Source organism: Coturnix japonica, chromosome 15, assembly GCF_054131305.1.
Source record: "Coturnix japonica strain WE chromosome 15, WE-NBRP24, whole genome shotgun sequence".
Taxonomy (NCBI): domain Eukaryota; kingdom Metazoa; phylum Chordata; class Aves; order Galliformes; family Phasianidae; genus Coturnix; species Coturnix japonica.
This window is the reverse complement of record NC_140677.1, coordinates 15,367,931-15,386,301: the sequence shown is the minus strand read 5'-3', so window position 1 is coordinate 15,386,301 and position 18,371 is coordinate 15,367,931. Positions and strand designations below refer to the sequence as shown.

The following is an 18,371-nucleotide window of genomic DNA, read 5'->3' as shown; positions in this document are numbered from 1 at the left end:
CAATAAAGTTTAACATGGGTTATAACTCGTCCAAGGGCACTTGAGCAAAAACCAGAAATAGAAGTGTTGTGATTCTATCTGTAGACATTTTAGTGTTACACCATGTATAAGGAAGAGCACACCTTTCAAAATAAGTGTTGTATTCCAACACTACCTAGTTGAAAATGAACTTCAGTTTTCCTTCTTTTAAAAACACATTGCTCAAGTGCTTCATTATTCTTGCTTTCTTCCAAAGCAGGATGGGCTTGGGAATTAGGACTGACTGCCAAGTTTTTAACTCCAGTGCTATTAAAGATCATGCATTATGAAAAATGTAACCAAAAAAAAAAATAAATTAGAATGATGAAGAGGAAAAAATTCAGGCCACCAGAGAAAAGGCACTTGGCAAGGCTGGGCCATGGAAGTGAAAGAAAAATGAAGAAAAAGATGAGGAGACTGAAAAGAACAATACCAGATTCAGGTGGTCAAGAACTGGAGGGATAGGGGGGGAAGAAAAATTTAGTAATCAAGATTTTAAGAGTAACTGGGACACTGAAGAATAGAAGAACTATCTGGGAAAATAAAGTGTGAAATTAGGCATGAAAAGAAGGGACTGGGAATTGAACCTAGAAAGGGGATTGAGAAAACAAACCTTAAGGAAACATCACATTATCAGATTAAGCCAGTATAATGATGCATTGCTATCTAAACAGACATTGCCAATATTAACTCCACTCTGGCAACATATTTCCTGCCTTAAATGAGTAATAAATGTAATTTATAAAAGAAGTTATATATTATTTCTCTTTCAGCCAGTTGAGTATATTGGCATAACTTACTTTGCAGCATAATTAATTTCTACACTGGCATAACTTATATTTACTATGAATACTCATGTAACGTGGAAAAGGACAAGGATAGTGAAAAAACAGAGGCAAAACAGAAGTGCTCCAGTCAGGATGAAATGAAGTCTGAAGCTATTATTTCAATACATTAGTTTCTGGTATAACCATCAAATCCCAAGACAACTATACTGTCAAAAAATACACATGAAAAAAATAGTAATTTCCTTTTCTAAATCCAGCTTCTTGAGTGAATTCAACCACTACTCCTCCTCCTACCGCTAGCTGTAGTAGATTTGAATGGAAATTCCAGTCTTCTAAGCAAAACATTCAGCTGTGTCTATGAACTAACTAGGCCTGAGGTAATTTAATGGACCTTCCTTCTTTCTCAACCACTTGCCTTCCCTCTCCATGCTCAAGTCTAAAAAGTAACACATTAAGGGACAGGATTAAGTTAGCTACCCAGTAATAATTAATAATTTAATTATAACAAGGAGACAGTGGGATCGAGTGTGCCCTCAGCAAGTTTAAAACTGACACTTCAGAGGGAAATGATATCATTCAGAAAATCCTTAACAAGCTTGAAAGGTGGGCCCATGCAAATCTCATGAAGATCAATAAGGCATCAGAGCAATCTCAAATATCATCCTGTGTACCAAAAGCTGGCAAGTTCATGATTATATAAATGAAAATACAGTATCTGAGTTTATCTTGTAGCTATGTCTCTAAACCAAACAATTCCAAACATCTAAAGCACATTACAACCCCAACATGTTCCTGTCTGACATGAATTCATTTAAGCCCTTTCAGGCCTTATGAATGATGTCCACTCCATCTTGTCTCCACAAGGGTACGGACTCATGATAGGAAGCATTACAGTTGGGCTAACAGTACATTGCCTCCCAAAGAAATTGCCAGCAGCTTTCATCAGAACCCCATGTTGTTTCAGCATTGGATAGCCTACACAATAACTTTTCTTAAACAAAAAAAAAACCCTCAACGTTACCTGGACACAAACTTGCTTAATTCTGAACACTGTCCAGATTCCACTATGATGCTGAGATCAGTGATAGCAACAGACACGTTCTCCTTGTTCTAGATTGGAGAAACAACAACGCAATATTTTAGAAGTTGCTCTACAATGAAATATAGAAACATATATGTATAAAATGTACCAAAATCTATGCAAATACTGCTACACATAAAAATCTATTGTAGTATTTCTAAGTTATGTCTTACTTGCACAAAAATTTTCTTGCATTTCAACATATCAGCATTATTCAGGCAATAAAGATGTTGGATTAACATCTAAGCTACTCTGCACAGAGAACAGACATTTGTAAAAGAAGATTATTTCACAAATTCATCTACTCCCTTCCATGTCACTGATACTGCAGATTCCTCTCACTTTTCAACACTTCTCCTCCATCACAAAAACCAGAAATCTCAAGTTTAATATCCCTTTTGGAAAACATCCTAATGCTAAAATCCTAAAATTTGGATGTCCTTTTCCTGCTTGCATTCCTTCCATTTTACAACCTATTGTTTTGTCTCAAATTCCTGTCTCGTTTTACAATAACACACTACTCAGGGATACATAACAAAACATTCCCAAATTAAAATACCTAACAAACTAAGAAAACATCGAGAAAGGACGATAATTCAGTAGGAATGAAGCCATGGAATAATTTAAATCTTTTTTGTATTAATTCTTGAGCACCCCAGAGGAATACATCAGATTAACGGTGAATGAATAATACCTTGAAGACCATAGCAAACATTTCACTTTAACATGGAGACTTTGTACTCTTCCTTATTCTCAGCACTACAAGGAAATTCTCACTACAACTAAATTCTCTCAAGACCTATTTAAATAGTTCTAACAAAATGGTAATACAAAACCATATGTTAGTAAAACAACAGACCATATTTTACAGCTGTATCCAAGCCATTATGTTTTAATTTGTGCATCTACAAGAAAATACAAGGCCTTTAAAACCATTCAGGTTCATATATAACCACAAAAATTGTGCAAAGGAACAGAAATAACTGTTTGCAGCCATACACTCTTGATTTGTGTAGGTAACACCATAAATAAAAGCCTAAACATATGTGTTGTGGCAAAAAAAAAAGTGCTCTCCAATCATGTCTACTTGACTAGTTTATGGCTTTCCTGAATACATTCACAACTCAAAGGCTTGAAAAAGCACAAAATGGTGGTGGTACAAATTTGATTCCATTAAGCTACAGTAATATCTAGTCTGTATTGTATTTTAAATTGTAATCTACGGGTTAAAATTCTGTGTTTTTATTAACTAAAGGCTTGTTTGTTTGCCTTCTTCATACAAACACACTTAGTTTTCTGTGCATAACATACCTACAAAGTAATTCTGTCAGCCCTGGTTTTAGGTGCTAAACAGGCAAGTGCTGTCATCTAGTGGTAGAATCCATTTAAACACTCAGATTATCATCTGTGCCCCATTAACATCAAATACCACAGAACACAAAGAATTTATCATTCCAAGGACCATGCAAGTGAGAAACATAATCAAGTCCCACGATGGATGCAGGTTACTTCCATACCTAAAGCTAAGTGCAATTTTACATGCCAGTGCTACAAAAGTACTACAAGAACTTTAAGTTCTAAGCCATGCTTTGCAAAATAACTTCATTCAACTCTTGAAATTCCATATCACACAATCCACAGATGAGTAAGTAAATACTCAGTCCCTCAGTTCAAAATGGCTTCTGTTAAGCTTATGAAGAGAAGCCACTTTTTTCACAAAACAAACCAGTTTTCAATACCATCAGGTCCAAACACTCTATTTAAAGCCATCTTCAAAGCTGAGCTGAAAATCAAGTTTTCCTGAGAAGGAAACTTTCCAGTGTCAAAAAAAGAGTTACTACAAACTGGGGTAACAGCTCCTTCCCACTGCTTACCATCCTAAATCCTGTACTAATAGATTCAGACAAGAGCTTCCTTGCAAAAAGTGTCATAATTGGTGTAACCTTTGTGCAGTCCCCGTGATGTAATGGCAATTCACACTAATGAAATGAGTAGGAGTAGAACCAAAGTAAAATAGAAACTGTTCTTGCTTTTAATGCTTTAGCTTTTCCTCTGCTCCCTCAAGAGATGTGGGGCTTGGAATTTTCCATTCTCCAGTTCAAGATACCAGATTATAGGAGAACATGGTAAGAATTTCATGGCTGGATGTAGAACTTGAACTTTAGAGTTATTTTGCTTGGATGCACTTGGAATTGAAAAGCTGGGTCCATCTGTCACGGAGAGGTTTACATCAAGGAAACTCAGCCGTAATGATAAAATACCAGTTAAAAGTTTTCAGCTGAAAATTCAAGTATTCATATCTGTTCCTTTGAAGTTTTGCTTGTTTATTTTATTTTATATATACAGTGATTGTTACCTGCACTTCAAGAAGCTGGAATTCCAAACAAAAAGGCAAGGACTGGCAATTTCCTGACAGTCTGTGCTTCTGAACTGTTCGATTTGCAGCTGTTATTTTAAAAGTTTAAAAAAGAAAGTTAGCAAAATACTTTGTAATAGCTCTATTCAACTATTACTGTATTTCTGCCACTGGTCATGTTTAAAGTACCAAACAACAGTGTCAGTCACAGAAATCATGAAAGTAAGTGAAGCATACTAAGAAAAGAACTACTAACTTCATAGCAGACTTTTGTTTTTCCACCTAGTAAAATACAGTACTTGCTGAGAAGCTATTTTCTCAATAAATGCTAATAATTTGAAATACAATGGAATTTTCTTCCTGCTAACATTTAAAGTGGAATTACAACATGCATCCACAAACATAATCAACTGGAACATGTTCAGTATAGCACCACTAACAGCCATAAAAATGCTTACCTCTTTCTAATGTTTTCCTAGAATGACTTGTGATCTGAATACCAGTAAACTTCACCAAAAAGGAGAGATCTCTCTCTAGACTTTCAAGTTCAGCTATCAGGTCCAGTGGAGGTTCATGTCCCTTATGTCCCAGAAATTCTCTTTGGAATAGTTTCCTAGAATTTAAAAAAAAAAAAAGCAAAATGGAAATAAGAAAAGAATATACAATAACGCAACAAACAAAATATTCAAGAAATAGGAAAAAGTTTTGTTAAATCAGTACAAAAGTATCATTAAATTAAAGGCATTTGTAATTTGTTCTGAGTACTTTCAGTCTAAGATCAGCTGTCAGGAATCTCATTTCAGTTAGATCTCCAGCCTGAAGAAATACTTTGTGTTCATTGCCAGGCAGACAGAGCCTTTATTTTTTTTATATATAAGCACTTGGAGGAACATACAATAAAAGTGAGTTGTGATGCCTTCACTGAAAAGAAATCAACTACATATTACTTGTAATCTTCTATCATAATTGTCCTATGTCCTCAACAAGACCTGCATCACAACAGCACTGTAACAATAAGTACAGGTCCTAATATCTTAACACACAGGCAAAAGCATAACAGCAAGAATTTTGATAAAGACATGCCAATAAGACATACGCTGACTTCTGTACTTCTTCATCAGAATAAAAGGTGGATTCCTGTTGGAGATCTTCATATTTTTCAGTCAAACGTTTAATTTCTTCTTCCAACAACTGAATTTCATCTTCATAAACTTGAAAAACGCTGTTGTCCATTTCTCCCACTCCAAGGCACTAGGCACAACAAATGAGCATATTAGATCCCACCTCACCCAAAATGGATCGCTATTCACAATGTATTTTTTTCCGAATAATTAACTTTAAAATGTAAATACAGCATTAGGCAACATTTCTCCTGCCATAGTGTGAAACAATCCAATTATATTTTATGTCTTTTGAAAATTAAAGAATTAATAATTACCATTTTTAATTATCCTGAGTAGTTCTGACATGGTTTTGTTGCATTAATACCTTGAAAATAGAATTCATGGATTCTAAATGTAAATTTTAGGCCAATTGCAAAACACAAATCACTGTGATTGTACTGGAACTGTTGAGTCACAGCCTGAACCATTGATTGAGCACCTGAGGAAAGGACCAGGTCAGCCCTGGGAGCACAGATGAAGGCAATTCAGCTGTGTGATAGGAAGGTAAGCTCTTGTCTATTGTAACACTATTACACTTGTGCTGCTCCCTTTGTCATTACACCTCCCATATCACCATCTCCATTGCACTGCTCTTTCTGACAGTTATACTGAACCACAGATATAACAGCAAAAAGAGGAAAGTAGCATAGAAGGATTGATTTGAGAGTGGTGAATGTGATTTCATCTTAGGAAGCAGTAACAGCACCGTGCACTGCTCCTAATGCAGCACTGATGGAGCACAGCTGGGCTGGACACCTGAGGGATGGAGCACAGCTGGTTTTACCGAACACAAGAGCATTAACGAGCAAAAAGCAGCTGATAGACACAAGGAATAGTCACCTTTCATAAATAAATCCTGCCGGTCCGACCTTTCGAAGTGCGCGCCCAGCCTGAGCCCCGGGCGCTACCACAGCGGGGGGCACCGCTCAGCCCCACTGCCCTGAGGAACCAGCTCGAAGAGCACACCCCAAGTGTATTCGAAGTATTTAATAAAAGCGTTATTCATGTAGCTATTTACGTTTGTGCTTGGTTTTTTCTTTTTTTATTTTTCTTTACGTCTTGTGGAAAATCTCCCTTCCTTCCTGGTTGGTTGCACCCAAAGCTCCCACCATTCCCCAGGCCGGAGCTATGTGCTGCTCTCAAACCGGCCCGGCTGACAACAAGAACCCGGCAGCGGTGAGCAGAGCGCGTGGGCCCGGCGGGACCCCGTGTGCTGGGACGGCGGTGGGGAGGGGGCAGAGAATCCGGTATTGGGGTGTTAAGGTGCTCGAAGTGCCGGCTGCTCGCGGCTGAGGGCGGTGGGGCCATTGGGAGCAGTGTGTGGAACACGGCTCGTCCCTCCTTCCACACTGTGCTGCTGCGGGCGTGAATCCCTCGTGGCGTTTCCTTTATATAGAAAGACTGAGAGCCCTGTGCCTGGTCAGCGTGGAGAGGAGGCTGAGGGGGGATTTTATTAATGTTTATGGCCTAGTGCTGTCAGCTGGGTTGCTCCTTCCCAAGGAAAGCTTCTTTTACTCATGTTTCTTCTTTCAGTATCTGAAGAATGAGCAGTTTCTGCAGAGAGAGGCCCGAGTTTGTGCATTGGCCTTCTCTGTATTTGCTGCTATTACCACTTGAGAACTTATTAAGCTATAAGGGGATGTGTTGAGTGTGGGGGAGCTGCAGCTGCTTTCACTGCTCCTGAGGCAGTGGCACAGCTCAACACACACCTCACCCCAACGCTGCATGGCCTCTCAGTTGCTCACCTTCTACTTTGTTGTTTCTTAACTGCTTCATAGATTTCCTCACATCATGGTAGTCCCAAACCAAAGCATTCTTCTCTATAGTTCTTTGTGGAGAACTTTTGATAGAATTACTTCTTTTCTTCATAATCTGATATAGTGTTTGACGTAATCCATGATATTTAAGTACTAGTGAACTGCTGTTATGTCTCCCTACAGAAAAACAGATGTGATAGCTTGGCTGTTTCAATATGGAGAAGAAACAAGTGTCAAAACGGCTGTATGTGGGAGGGCTTGGCCATACGGTTTCTAAGGCTGAACTGCAAGAAAGATTTGGGAAGTTTGGACGTGTTTTGGATGTAGAGATTATCACCAGGAAAGATGAGCAGGGTAACAGCTTTTAATCATCCTTTCAAATTGTTTTTCAAGTCATAATGTGAAATAAGATTTTTTTTTTTTTTTTGCTCCAGAGGTGCTTTATTTTCAGGAAATAACATGATTTTCAGCTTTAAGGGAAATACTAAAAGCATATAGAAATTAACTAAATATTTATCATTGAGCAGGGAACCCTACGAAAACTTTTGCTTACGTCACCGTCAGCAGCTCTGAGGCAGATCTTAGAAAATGTAAGTATTTATACATATCTATATATATTAATTTTTAATAAATCATGTTCCTGAAGCAGGTTACAATATTCGTGATACATCTGATATTGTCTAAGCAGGACATGGTAAAGGTAGACCTGGATTGATTTTGTTGTCATAAACATTTTGTCAATGTTAAGAACAAATCTGTCATGGGTTACCTAGATTTACCTGTGCCCGTGACACTCATACAGATCCAAATAGAACTATTCAAGTCAGAACCTTGATTCTGAATGTAGGTGTTGTTTAAGTGTAGGATGTTAGACTCTCCATGTACAAAAGGCGACACTGTTAAGTTCAGTGTGCATCTTTTAATATAGAAAGTATTGAGTTCCAGTCTTGTTCTTTTACAGGCATATCTGTTTTAAATAAAACCAAATGGGGAGGGAGGACACTGCAGATTGAATTTGCCAAAGAAAGCTTTTTACACAGGTAAAAATCAACAAATACCCGTTTTTGGTTATGGTGCCCTTTTTCTATTTAACATGTAATATTATGGCAGTGCTTCAGGCGTCTGCAATGCTCCTAATCTTTCTAATCTTTATTGATGTTTCTTGGCTGGTGACACATATTTGATAGCATGATCTTTTTGTCACTATTACTCCCTTAAAGCTCAGGTATAATCAGAATTATGTTAATTCCTTTAGTGTGAAGGGCTGCTGCCAGTTATGATTTATCACACAGGCAAATATTTTTCTCATACATGGTGTACTTTTTGATACAGGCTTGCCATGGAGAGGGAGGAAGCGAAGCTACAGAAGGAAAAGCCACAGAGAAATGATGAAACAGTTCTTCTAGAATCACTGAAAAAGGCTGGAGTTGTAGACTTTCATATGAGAGCAGTACCAGGTACAGAGGTGCCAGACCATAAGGTATGGTGGGGGAGCTGTCTGGAGAATTAAAACAAAAATTAGAGTTGGGCACAAACTTATTCCATTTGTATCTATGTTAAATCTTTACGCTGTATATAAGGAAACTTGTGTGAAATGTGATTATTTAACTTTTAATAAGTAGCCTGGGGAAATACCTTACATGTTCTTGTCATTCTTGTAATGAATCATTTATTCAGTGTTATTTTCTTTATTTCTTTTTCATACTAATTTATGTTTCTTTTCTTTTAGAATTGGATTGTGGGTAAATTTGGCAGAGTCCTCCCAATCCTTCACCTTAGGAATCAACAGAAAAATAAAATATCCTTTTTGATTTGGTTGGACATAAATTCACTTCTTTCTTTTATCCTAACGATAAATATATATTTGCTAAGTGGCCTTCATATTGACTACTATGACATGCTTAAGTAAATGTAATAAGTTTTTTTTTGTGTTCTGAATAACTTACTTGGACTGCAGGCCCTTTGTTTAAAGGCATGCTGTCCTAGCATTAAGAGAACTCTTCCTTTCCCTTACAATTTACTTTGCAGAGATTAGAATTCTGCTTGCTGAAATAATCATGTTGGTTTTATTCCTTAATTCCTATGAACATTGTGAAGTATGACCCGTCAAAATATTGCCACAACCTTAGAAAGCTTGAGGAAGACTTGACACATGTAGTTCCTGTATCCAAGCTTACTTGGCATTTGGAAGAGAAAGATGACAGCATAAGCAAGAAGCGACAAGGAGAGTTCCCTGTGACTAAGGAGCAATCTAAAAAAACAAGACAGCTAGGCAGCAAGGATCTGAATGGAGTGGAAGTGCTCCCTTCTGCGTGTCAGTCACATTTGAGAAACATAAGCTCATTGCAGCTAAATCAAAGATCGAAAACCAAATCCATTGATAAGTCTAAATTTCCTCCATCAAGCAGTCTTAATAGTAGTATTTCAGAGCGAAGTTCGCTATCAGATAAAAACAGCATTTTTAGAGTTATGTCTCCAAATAACAGAATGTATGCTTCTGACAGTGACATTGATTCCGAAGAGGAAATCAGAGCAATGATGAAGAAGAAGAAGATGGAAAAAGAGCAGACTGAAAACGCTGAGACTGAAAGTGACCACCTGGAAATTGTTGGAGATAATTTTGAGTTAAAATACAGTACTCACTGGTCCTTAGGCAATGGAGACACCATGAAGAAAGTTGTCAAAGGAAACAGTAAAGAGAAAGAGACTATGGAATGGGACAATGGTTATGACTCAGCGGATACAGATGAGATTATTGCTGAGAGTAAAGCCCCAGGTCAGAGTAGCATGAAAACTGCAGTTTTAGAAAACTCTAAGCAGGTGAAGGAGCAAAATAAACAAACGTTATCTAGTAAGAAATGTGATTTGGTAAATAACTTCTCACCAAAAACTCACCGTTTAAAAGAGCATGTTGAAAGCAAAGGGAAAATGAGGAAGCCTAGCGTTTCTGCCGTGTTGGGTACAGCAGGTAACGGTACAGCAAAAGCAAGTCCTAGTGAGAGCTCTTCTTCACAGTCTGAGGGAGAGGAGTCTGAAACCAGTTCTGATTATGAATCCATGATGCAAAACTGTTATCGCGTAGACCTTACATTAGATGACCTAAAAGCACTGGCTGCTGGAGAATCTGAGACATCAGTGGAAGAAGTGGATAGTACACAGAGTTCTAGTCAGTGCAGCACTAAAGAAAGCACTAAAGGCAATGTCATACATAAGCCAAAATGTTCCAAAATTCCTCCTGCAGTTAATAAAAAGTGCATCTGTCCTGAAGATATACTTGCTGCCATTTTAGATGGGGAGGAGAATGCTGATGAGGAAAGCTCCAAGGGACGAAATAATTCATGTTTGAAGTTCCAGCCCTTCAGAGGAATGGGAGCCCTTTGTGATGAGGCAACTAAGGACAGCACTGACTTTAAAAAGAGATCTGTAGAAAGTTTAGGTTTTGAAGCTTCTCCATTTTGTGGGGTAAAGTCATCTGAAGGGCAACATGATAATCATCCATTTGATTCTCTTGAAGTTGGCACTAAAAAGAAACAAAATGTACATTGTGAACAGCGCAAAGAGTTGTCAGATTCTTCCTTCTTAGCAGATAAGAATGTTTGCAGGCCACATTTACAAGGAAGGAACACAAAAACAAATTCTCTGCAAGGTGACCAGAATTCAGAGTATGGAGATACTGTTCTTTGCACTGATGAAAGTGAAGGTGAGAGCAGTGACTTGGATAGCAATGCTGCCATGTCACAGAAACGTGTGAAACGACAACTGAAAAGCCCAAAACTGCTTTCAAAAAAAATGAAGACAGATGTAAGCAAAGCAAGTCCAGAATGTGAAGTTAAGAAATGTGCAGATAGGAAGATAAGTCTCCTGGATAGTAAAGAACTTCAAGGTACTGCTTCAAAGGAATCTGATACAAAAAAACAATTGCAGGATAACCAGAAGAGGCTGGCAGCTCTGGAAGAGAGACAGAAAGAGAGGCAATTGCAGAAGCAGCTCATCCAAGGAGCTCTTTCAAATTTGGTAATTACACTTGTATCTGGTCTGAATAGCAGGCAGTAAAACAAAAGGGGAAAGTTATTTATAATTTAAGATATTTTGCAAGCTTGTGGATTTCTTGATTATTTTTCAGTTTGTGTTTTCAGAATATATGTAAAATGTTACGTGCCTAATTCCTGGGATATCTTTAGAATTGCAAAAGGAGTGCTGGGTTCTTCCTTTACTGTCATAGGAAATGTGTCCAAGATAGTTCTGTGTGACTGCGCTCAGTGTTTACTGTTAACCTGTCCATTCTATTCCTATGTAGGATAGCCAGCCAACAAACAAGCATAAACACATCATATTCAATTCAGATGTGGAAAGTGAAGCTGAAGTGGATGAAACACTGGAGAAAGATGAGAGTTTGGAAGATACGCATGAAATAGTAGGTGTTGCTAGGAGGAACTCTAGTATTCTTTGAGGCAATCCTATATCGATGGAACTAACTTTTACATTGAAGACTATTTTTTCATAGGTTAGTGAAAGGAAAATTTAAACAATAAATATTTCAAATAATTTAAGTGATTCTGTTTTGGCTAACATGATTATAACAAAGGGTATATCAGTTAACTGCAGAAACTGGAAATGCTGGAGAATTGGTAAGGAGGATAGCGATCTGTATGTAATACGGTGGACAAAGAATCTTTATTAATGCAGAGTCTTGTTTTATAAAGTGATGTTTGAGTCCAAAGAAGTTGTGTTTTAAAATTGTGGTGTGCTTACCTTTTCTGCAATTCATATTTATCAACTGACTTAAACAATGTTTTGCAGTTTATACCATGAATGAGACTTGTTCAGAAGGGTTTTAGACATTGATATTTTAAAGATGGTCTCCCTTTGTATAATCAGAAATTTGGATTCATATGGCTAGCTCAAATTGTAATACCTGAGTTAGTTTTTATGTGGATATTTTGCCTCTACTTAAACTTAATGATCGTTGACTGTAAAAATCTTAGAAGGTGTGTATATGGCATAAGATGTGAAATGAGTGGGTCAGTAAATTGGTCAATCTAGAAATGCATTTTCTCAGGTATGCTGGAAAGCACATGAAGAAAGTTAATGCTGAATTATTTTCTCAGACTTCTGAAAATGGTTCCCTTCCTGTATTTTTCTTTTTAACAAAGACGGAACATGATCCTAAATCTTCTAGAAGACTCTTTGAAAGCAGCGAAGATGATCAAGATGAAACAGATGACGAGAGATTCAAAATTAAACCACAGTTTGAAGGCAAAGCTGGTGAAAAAGTGAGTGAAGCTATTAATGACTTAGGTTTCTTGTCAGTCACCATAACATTGCTTTGGAAGTATGGGGTATGTAGCCTTGCATGTGTATGTGCTATGGTTTTGACAAACTTAATCATGAAATTATCTCCAACAGAGAGTGAGAAGAGTTCCCTGGCATTGTCATTTTTGGAAATTTCTCCATATTCAAAAAAGGCATCAAGCTAAGGATTGTTAGTGTGTCGCAATAGTTACAGGGTTGGAAATAAGAAGTTACTATATGTTGATGATTTCTTCTCCAGCACTTAACAGAATTTCTTTTTATTTAGCTCTTAAAATTGCAATCACGTTTTGGCACGGATGAAAGATTTCGCATGGATGCTCGATTCCTTGAAAGTGAGAGTGAAGAAGAAGGTAAGCTTGTTCTTGTTTCCCAGGTAATAACAGTAATAGAGCTATATAATATCTATATACACAGACTAGCTGCATAACAAGGTGAAAAGCCTCTAATTAATTAGCTTTATAATGAGGAAAGTGGCTTGTCTATTTGCATGAGCTCTACTGTTGTACTAGTGTTACGCATTAAATATTTCAGGCTTCCTCTGATCATAATGAGGGAACATTGATATTTGTTTATCATTTAGGAGAAACCAAAACAATGGAGGCAGATGAGGAAGAAGAGTTTGCTGCAGAGAAAAAGAAAAATCTGCAAATACTGGGAAGTCTATTGAATGTTGACCTGGAACAATCAAAAACAACTAAAACGGCCACAAATGCTAAGAAATTCAAGTACGTACTTAAGGTTCTTGCGGTATATTCTATATGATTGGATTGTTGGGATTGAGAGTTGGTATCTTAATTAGTCCATGCCTGTTCTCTACAGGGACAAACATAAACAAGCTAGACAAAGAACATGTGAGCTAGACAGTAAGAGAGAAAATTAGATTGTTACTTGCTTAGGAGTCAATAAGGTTATTGTTTTCTCTGGACTGCATGTGAGAAATACGGTAAGTATCCTTTTTTTCCCAAGGTATTAACAAAATTTCCAGGGGAGATTTTTTCTTCATATAGTGATGTGCAATTAGTAACCTTTTACAGACAGTTGTTACTGGAGTTATTTGACTAAAGCCAATTGTGTGTATAATTTTTCTTGATATTCCCTGACCTTTTCTGGTGAAGAAATAAATTTTAAAGTTTTATGGTAACTTTGAGTTGGATATTTGTCAAGTCCCATGGGTTGTTTTATGATGTTTTCATTCTGTCTTTACAGGGATATTAATGCCCTCCGCTATGATCCCACAAGGCAAGATCATACAGTTTTTGAGAAGAAACCAAAAGCTATAGAAGAAGAGAGGTATTATTACAGTTTGGTAACTGCTGTGATGTTTCCTTCCCTTGAAGGCTGGCTTTCAAAAACAGCAATGCTGATTTTTTTGGTTACTATGCAGACAGCTTTGTTATTTTAAGTTCTCCCTGGTATTGCTGAGATAAGGATTATGACCAGTAGAAATTCAAAGTAATACGTTGTCTTTCTTGTCTATCTTTTCTTTATGTGCTGTTTTCTGTCATCCTTTCTCACCTTCAGGTTTCAAGTTCTGGGCTTTGAGATTTGCAAATCTGTGAACAGAAAGCATTAGCTCCTAACAGTTATTTTCAGGAATAGAACTATGTCCTGAATATTGTTATATTTAGATTAGGTACTGTCATGTCAGAGTGCCATTTGTTACAAAGTAGAATGGCTGCTGTCTTTTCATGGATATAAACCTGAGGCGCTTCCCCAGTGCTTACCTTCAAAGGGTGGGCAAATTGTGTGCAGTGAAAAGAAATAGATTAGAAACCTGAATCTACAGCATGCCTGTCATGTCCTGTAGACCCTGGAATATTCTATTGCCAGAAACTGGAATTGCTAAGAAAGAGGAGATATACTGTGGTGGTTATTCATCTTTTTTTTAAACATTCTGATTTCAGTAAGGCTAAAAGAAAGAAGAAGAAAGAAGAGAGAGAGAAGCTGCCTGAAGTGTCTAAAGAAATATATTGTGACATTGCTGTTGATTTAAAAGAGTTGTTTGGATCTTCAAAGAACAAACAAAAAGAAAAAGGAGAAATACCCGGAGACAAAGACGAAGCAGAGGAATCAACTCCGCGTGACCATCTGGGACCTGATGCTGAGAGTAACGAGGCTCAGGATTCTAGTGATTTCAGATTTTCCTTCTTTGATGACAAGGATCAGTCTGATGTAAAAGAAGGTAACGGTATAACACACTTAGAACATGCATAGGAATGGCATATTTTAATTTCAGAAACCAGGGAGTTTTCAGAAGTTAAATTCTGTAACTAAGCAAAATGATTACGGTCATCTCTTAGTAAGATCTCTGTAGTTTAATTGAAGTTAATCATATTTGCATCCCTGGAGTTTCATATGGGCTGATGTCAAGAGATAACCTTGTGAGAAAGTACTGTTCTGTAGTTATTCTTTGAACAGTAATGAAAAAAATTCTTGAAGGGAGTCTTTATACTGCTCAAGTATGTTATTTTCCAATATAACTATTTTACTTTTGAGTAGAAATCTACTGTCAAGAAAAAGAGTTATCTGCTTCCTGTGCTATTATTGCAGAGCCCTACGTATTTGAAGCAATAAAACCTATAAAAATCAAATGGCAAGAAGATCCACGTTTCCAAGACAGCAGCTCTGAGGATGATGATGAGCCAGAGGCAACAGAAAGTGAAAAAGATAAAGAAATGCAAGTTCTCTTTGTATTCATTGCCTTCCTGGTAGTAGTTGATGCTAGGTGAATTTTAATAGCAGCAATGTGCAACTTTAACCAAGAGAAGTCTTTTTTTCCTTTTAAAGAAAACACTCCTTACTGCACAGAATATAATATTAAAAAATGTTGCTATTAGACTTGATTTGAAGTTAAATATTAAAATTGTATGAGTATTGAACTGGGTGCTGGTTTTGGCCAAAAGTCAAATACATGTCAAGTGTTCTTAAACATTTCTGTACAGAAGGCTATATTTGGCTACTATGGAGCACTGTTCTACAATACTGCTATTTCTCTGAAGGACTGCAGCTTTGATGTATGCTAATGGAACTTGAGACTAAATTCCATGGCGGTGACATTTCTTTGTGCTTTTCTAGGTCTCTCCCTTTACCACAATCAGGAAGTGTTAGGTTTTTCTTCTTCTCCAAAGATGATGAACGATTAAGAGGTGAAACAGTTTATTCATCTTTTCCCTCCCCTCCAATCTCTTTACTGCAACTGAAGAGGAACAAATATTGCCTTGTTAATTAATTAATGGTTTCTAGCTTAAATACAGCCAAGATGTTAAGAGGAAAAAAATTGGCAACTTTCATTCACTTCCTGAGGTATGGATTGTGGTAGTGCATCCCACCAGGAACTATGGAGTCCAAATGCTGAGCTGTTATCTGGCACTCTTAGGTCATAGCCTAATTTTTTGCTGGCCTTTAAGAACTTACAGATATCACTTGATAAATTAGCAAGGTGTTTGGTTCCTTTCAGTCATATATATGATGTTCTTTTTTTACTTGCTTCAGTTCTTACTAGGAATGTAAGGATTGCTGGTTTGCTGCAACTTATCTTTCAGCATAGTAAGGAAAGCTACAGCTACCCTTCATTTTTCCTACCGTGCAAGGCTGCAATGAAAAAACCTGTTTCAGTCAGCTATGTTGTGGGGTTATGGGTGGAATATGCAGAAGATAACAGACCTGATTTTAACTGTCACTATTTTGCATGAGTCTTATGAAGTATTCCATATTCCAATGGCTGTAACTGTATTAATTTGTTCTGTGCAGAGGGACCCAAGTTATTCTGTAGAGCAGTTAACCTCAATGAAGAGAAAGATAGCTGGGAAGACAGACGTAAATTATTGCTTGAGGTGAGTGTTTAAACAACTATTCTTTGAAAACAGTAGCTGAGATCTCAGCATGAGAACAGAACAGGGCTGTTTATTTGCCTAATGTGCAGTAAAAATGAATTTGGGAACATCAGAAGAACATGAAACTTCATCATATCAGGAAAGAAATATTTTTTTAACCTGGTTGTTTGTAACTTCATGTTGTTGTGTCTAGTTGGGTAAATTGTTGAAAGCCTGTATTGCACAGGACTGGTTACTTAACTGCACGGAAAAAACAAGTGTGAGACAAATGGGTGAACTGACAACTTCTGATAATGCTGTGTTAAAATTGAAATGTTTTCAGGAATGCCGGAAGAAACACAAGGATGCAAGAAGGAAAATGAGAACAAAACAGAAGTCTTGATGTTTCATGTTTCTTCTTTGAAAGAGACTTTTTTTTCCTGCAACTTCTTCGAAGTTCTGGTAATTCAAAGATCTAATGGGAAACAATACTGTAAAAGACTCATATCATCTCTTAATAGCTACATATTTATTACGTCAATGTAATAAGTTTATTTGGGTTTGGATGTTTTGGATTTTTTTCTATATTGCTTCTTTGTGTATTTACTAAGAAGTGGATCATTAAAAAAAGAAACAGTGGATTATTTTGCTGTGTTCTTGGGTCCCTGTGCTGTGTGGGGTTAATGAAGAGCAGACAGATCCATACTTATATAACCTATATTCAGCTGAATGTAACAGATCCTACTGGAGGTTCCTCTACAAGTTTTTGTAATTTTCTACTTTCAGAGTAAACATTTATGAAAGTGTACTGGTACTATGAAAGTACCAGAAATTAATGGAAGTGTGCATATAAGTGGGAAAACCTGTGAAATTAGTAGGTTTATATTTCTTTACAAAGATAATTTTTCTACTTTTTTAACTGTGTATATACATTAATAAATAAGGATGTATGCTGCTGGTGTTATATGCTTGTTGAAAGATATTTTCACATGCGAGGTTGTGTTCTCATACCCACACAGCATATATGCTGCAGAGTCATGGCAGCATTAGAATACAGAGTATTATGAAGGTTTTGGCTCTTGGCTAATTGTCTTGGAAGTTCCAGTATGTATGTGATCTGCCTGGGGACAGTCACTTGATTTCATTTGCTGTGCATGGACTGGCAGAATGTAAGGATTAACTGTGGCAGATTCATCAGTCTTCTGTGCGACACAGGAAGGGTCACTCCTCTGTAGGATGGTGAATAATAGCAGCGTTAGAATTAAACAAAGATTCAAATTTATTCCTTGTGGGAGACTGGTGGTCATGAAAATAGAGGATGTTAAAGTAATCAGAAATTGTTCTCAAGCATGCCTTAGGATGCCTTGGCAGAAGATTGTTTTCTTACAATAATAAGTCAGAATAAAAGCTCTAAGAGAGCTCTAACCAGTGCGCTAAGAGAACTTTTGTGAGAGAGGTAGTAGTGCTTCCAGCTGAGGAAGCAATGTATGCATAGTCTTCTTCATAGAGTTCTTCCCCCAGCCTTTATAAATACCTGAGATTCTCCTGGCCCAAGCGCAGCACCTGTCCTTACTTACAGCAGTATATGGTTTTAATTGAAACTGCCCTTTTTGTGTCACTTGTTAGGCATAAAGAAATAGACACAGCAAGGCCCTGGATCTGCAAAAGGATGAAAGTATTAGGCACCTGCCCTCAGCACATTAGAGGTGCTAGGGTTTGTACAGCTGTACATTTCAACCTACATAGTTTGTCATGCAGGACAGCTGGACATTGAAGGAGCATGAAGTTCAGTTTGCTTTGAGTTTTACCATACCAAAGAGCGTCTGCTTCGTTGTTCCATGTAGCTAGGAGAGGCTATATTATGCATTAGAACAACTAGAAAATCTTTCTTGTAAAGCTGCATTGATATGTGCATCAGCACTGGTGCTTACACAAAATGGCTGACTTGATTCACTCACTATTACTGCTGTCCTGAAATCTTAATCAGATGGCTCGGGTCCTTGGAATGTTATAGGAATGAAGACTGCTGCATTAAATCACTTAGCTAAAATATCTGTTTAAAAAGACAGCTTAATGCTTTTGA

At 37.3% G+C, this 18,371-nt stretch overlaps 2 protein-coding genes across 8 annotated transcripts in view; one reads left to right on the top strand and one right to left on the bottom strand.

The window, feature by feature from the left end:
- Nucleotides 1-6,315, bottom strand: part of CENPP (centromere protein P) — a 100,054-nt gene extending 93,739 nt beyond the window's left edge. For all 3 annotated transcript variants that reach the window (XM_085517055.1, XM_015874677.3, XM_085517054.1), the window contains exons 1-5: nt 6,247-6,315; nt 5,340-5,494; nt 4,702-4,856; nt 4,244-4,332; nt 1,828-1,916 (exon numbers count right to left, since the gene is read on the bottom strand). In XM_085517055.1, the coding sequence (XP_085373181.1) occupies nt 1,828-1,916; nt 4,244-4,332; nt 4,702-4,856; nt 5,340-5,476 (470 nt within the window). In that variant the 5' untranslated portion in view covers nt 5,477-5,494; nt 6,247-6,315. The remainder of the gene's footprint in view (nt 1-1,827; nt 1,917-4,243; nt 4,333-4,701; nt 4,857-5,339; nt 5,495-6,246) is intronic.
- A 175-nt stretch (nt 6,316-6,490) lies between these two features.
- Nucleotides 6,491-17,243, top strand: NOL8 (nucleolar protein 8). Of its 5 annotated transcripts, none has more exons than XM_085517031.1 (17): nt 6,491-6,582; nt 7,347-7,517; nt 7,691-7,753; nt 8,125-8,203; nt 8,496-8,643; nt 8,893-8,963; nt 9,254-11,177; nt 11,461-11,577; nt 12,317-12,436; nt 12,742-12,826; nt 13,057-13,201; nt 13,683-13,766; nt 14,381-14,658; nt 15,027-15,153; nt 15,552-15,622; nt 16,227-16,309; nt 16,632-17,243. In XM_085517031.1, exons 2-17 carry the CDS (start codon nt 7,379-7,381, stop codon nt 16,689-16,691), a joined length of 3,594 nt encoding a protein of 1,197 aa, XP_085373157.1. In that variant the 5' UTR covers nt 6,491-6,582; nt 7,347-7,378; the 3' UTR covers nt 16,692-17,243. The 5 variants fall into 5 exon arrangements, 4 of the variants coding, with proteins under 4 accessions (XP_085373157.1, XP_085373158.1, XP_085373161.1 ...); XM_085517032.1 differs by having other exon boundaries at nt 6,532-6,669; XM_085517035.1 differs by having other exon boundaries at nt 6,548-6,653.
- Nucleotides 17,244-18,371: the final 1,128 nt, after the last annotated feature.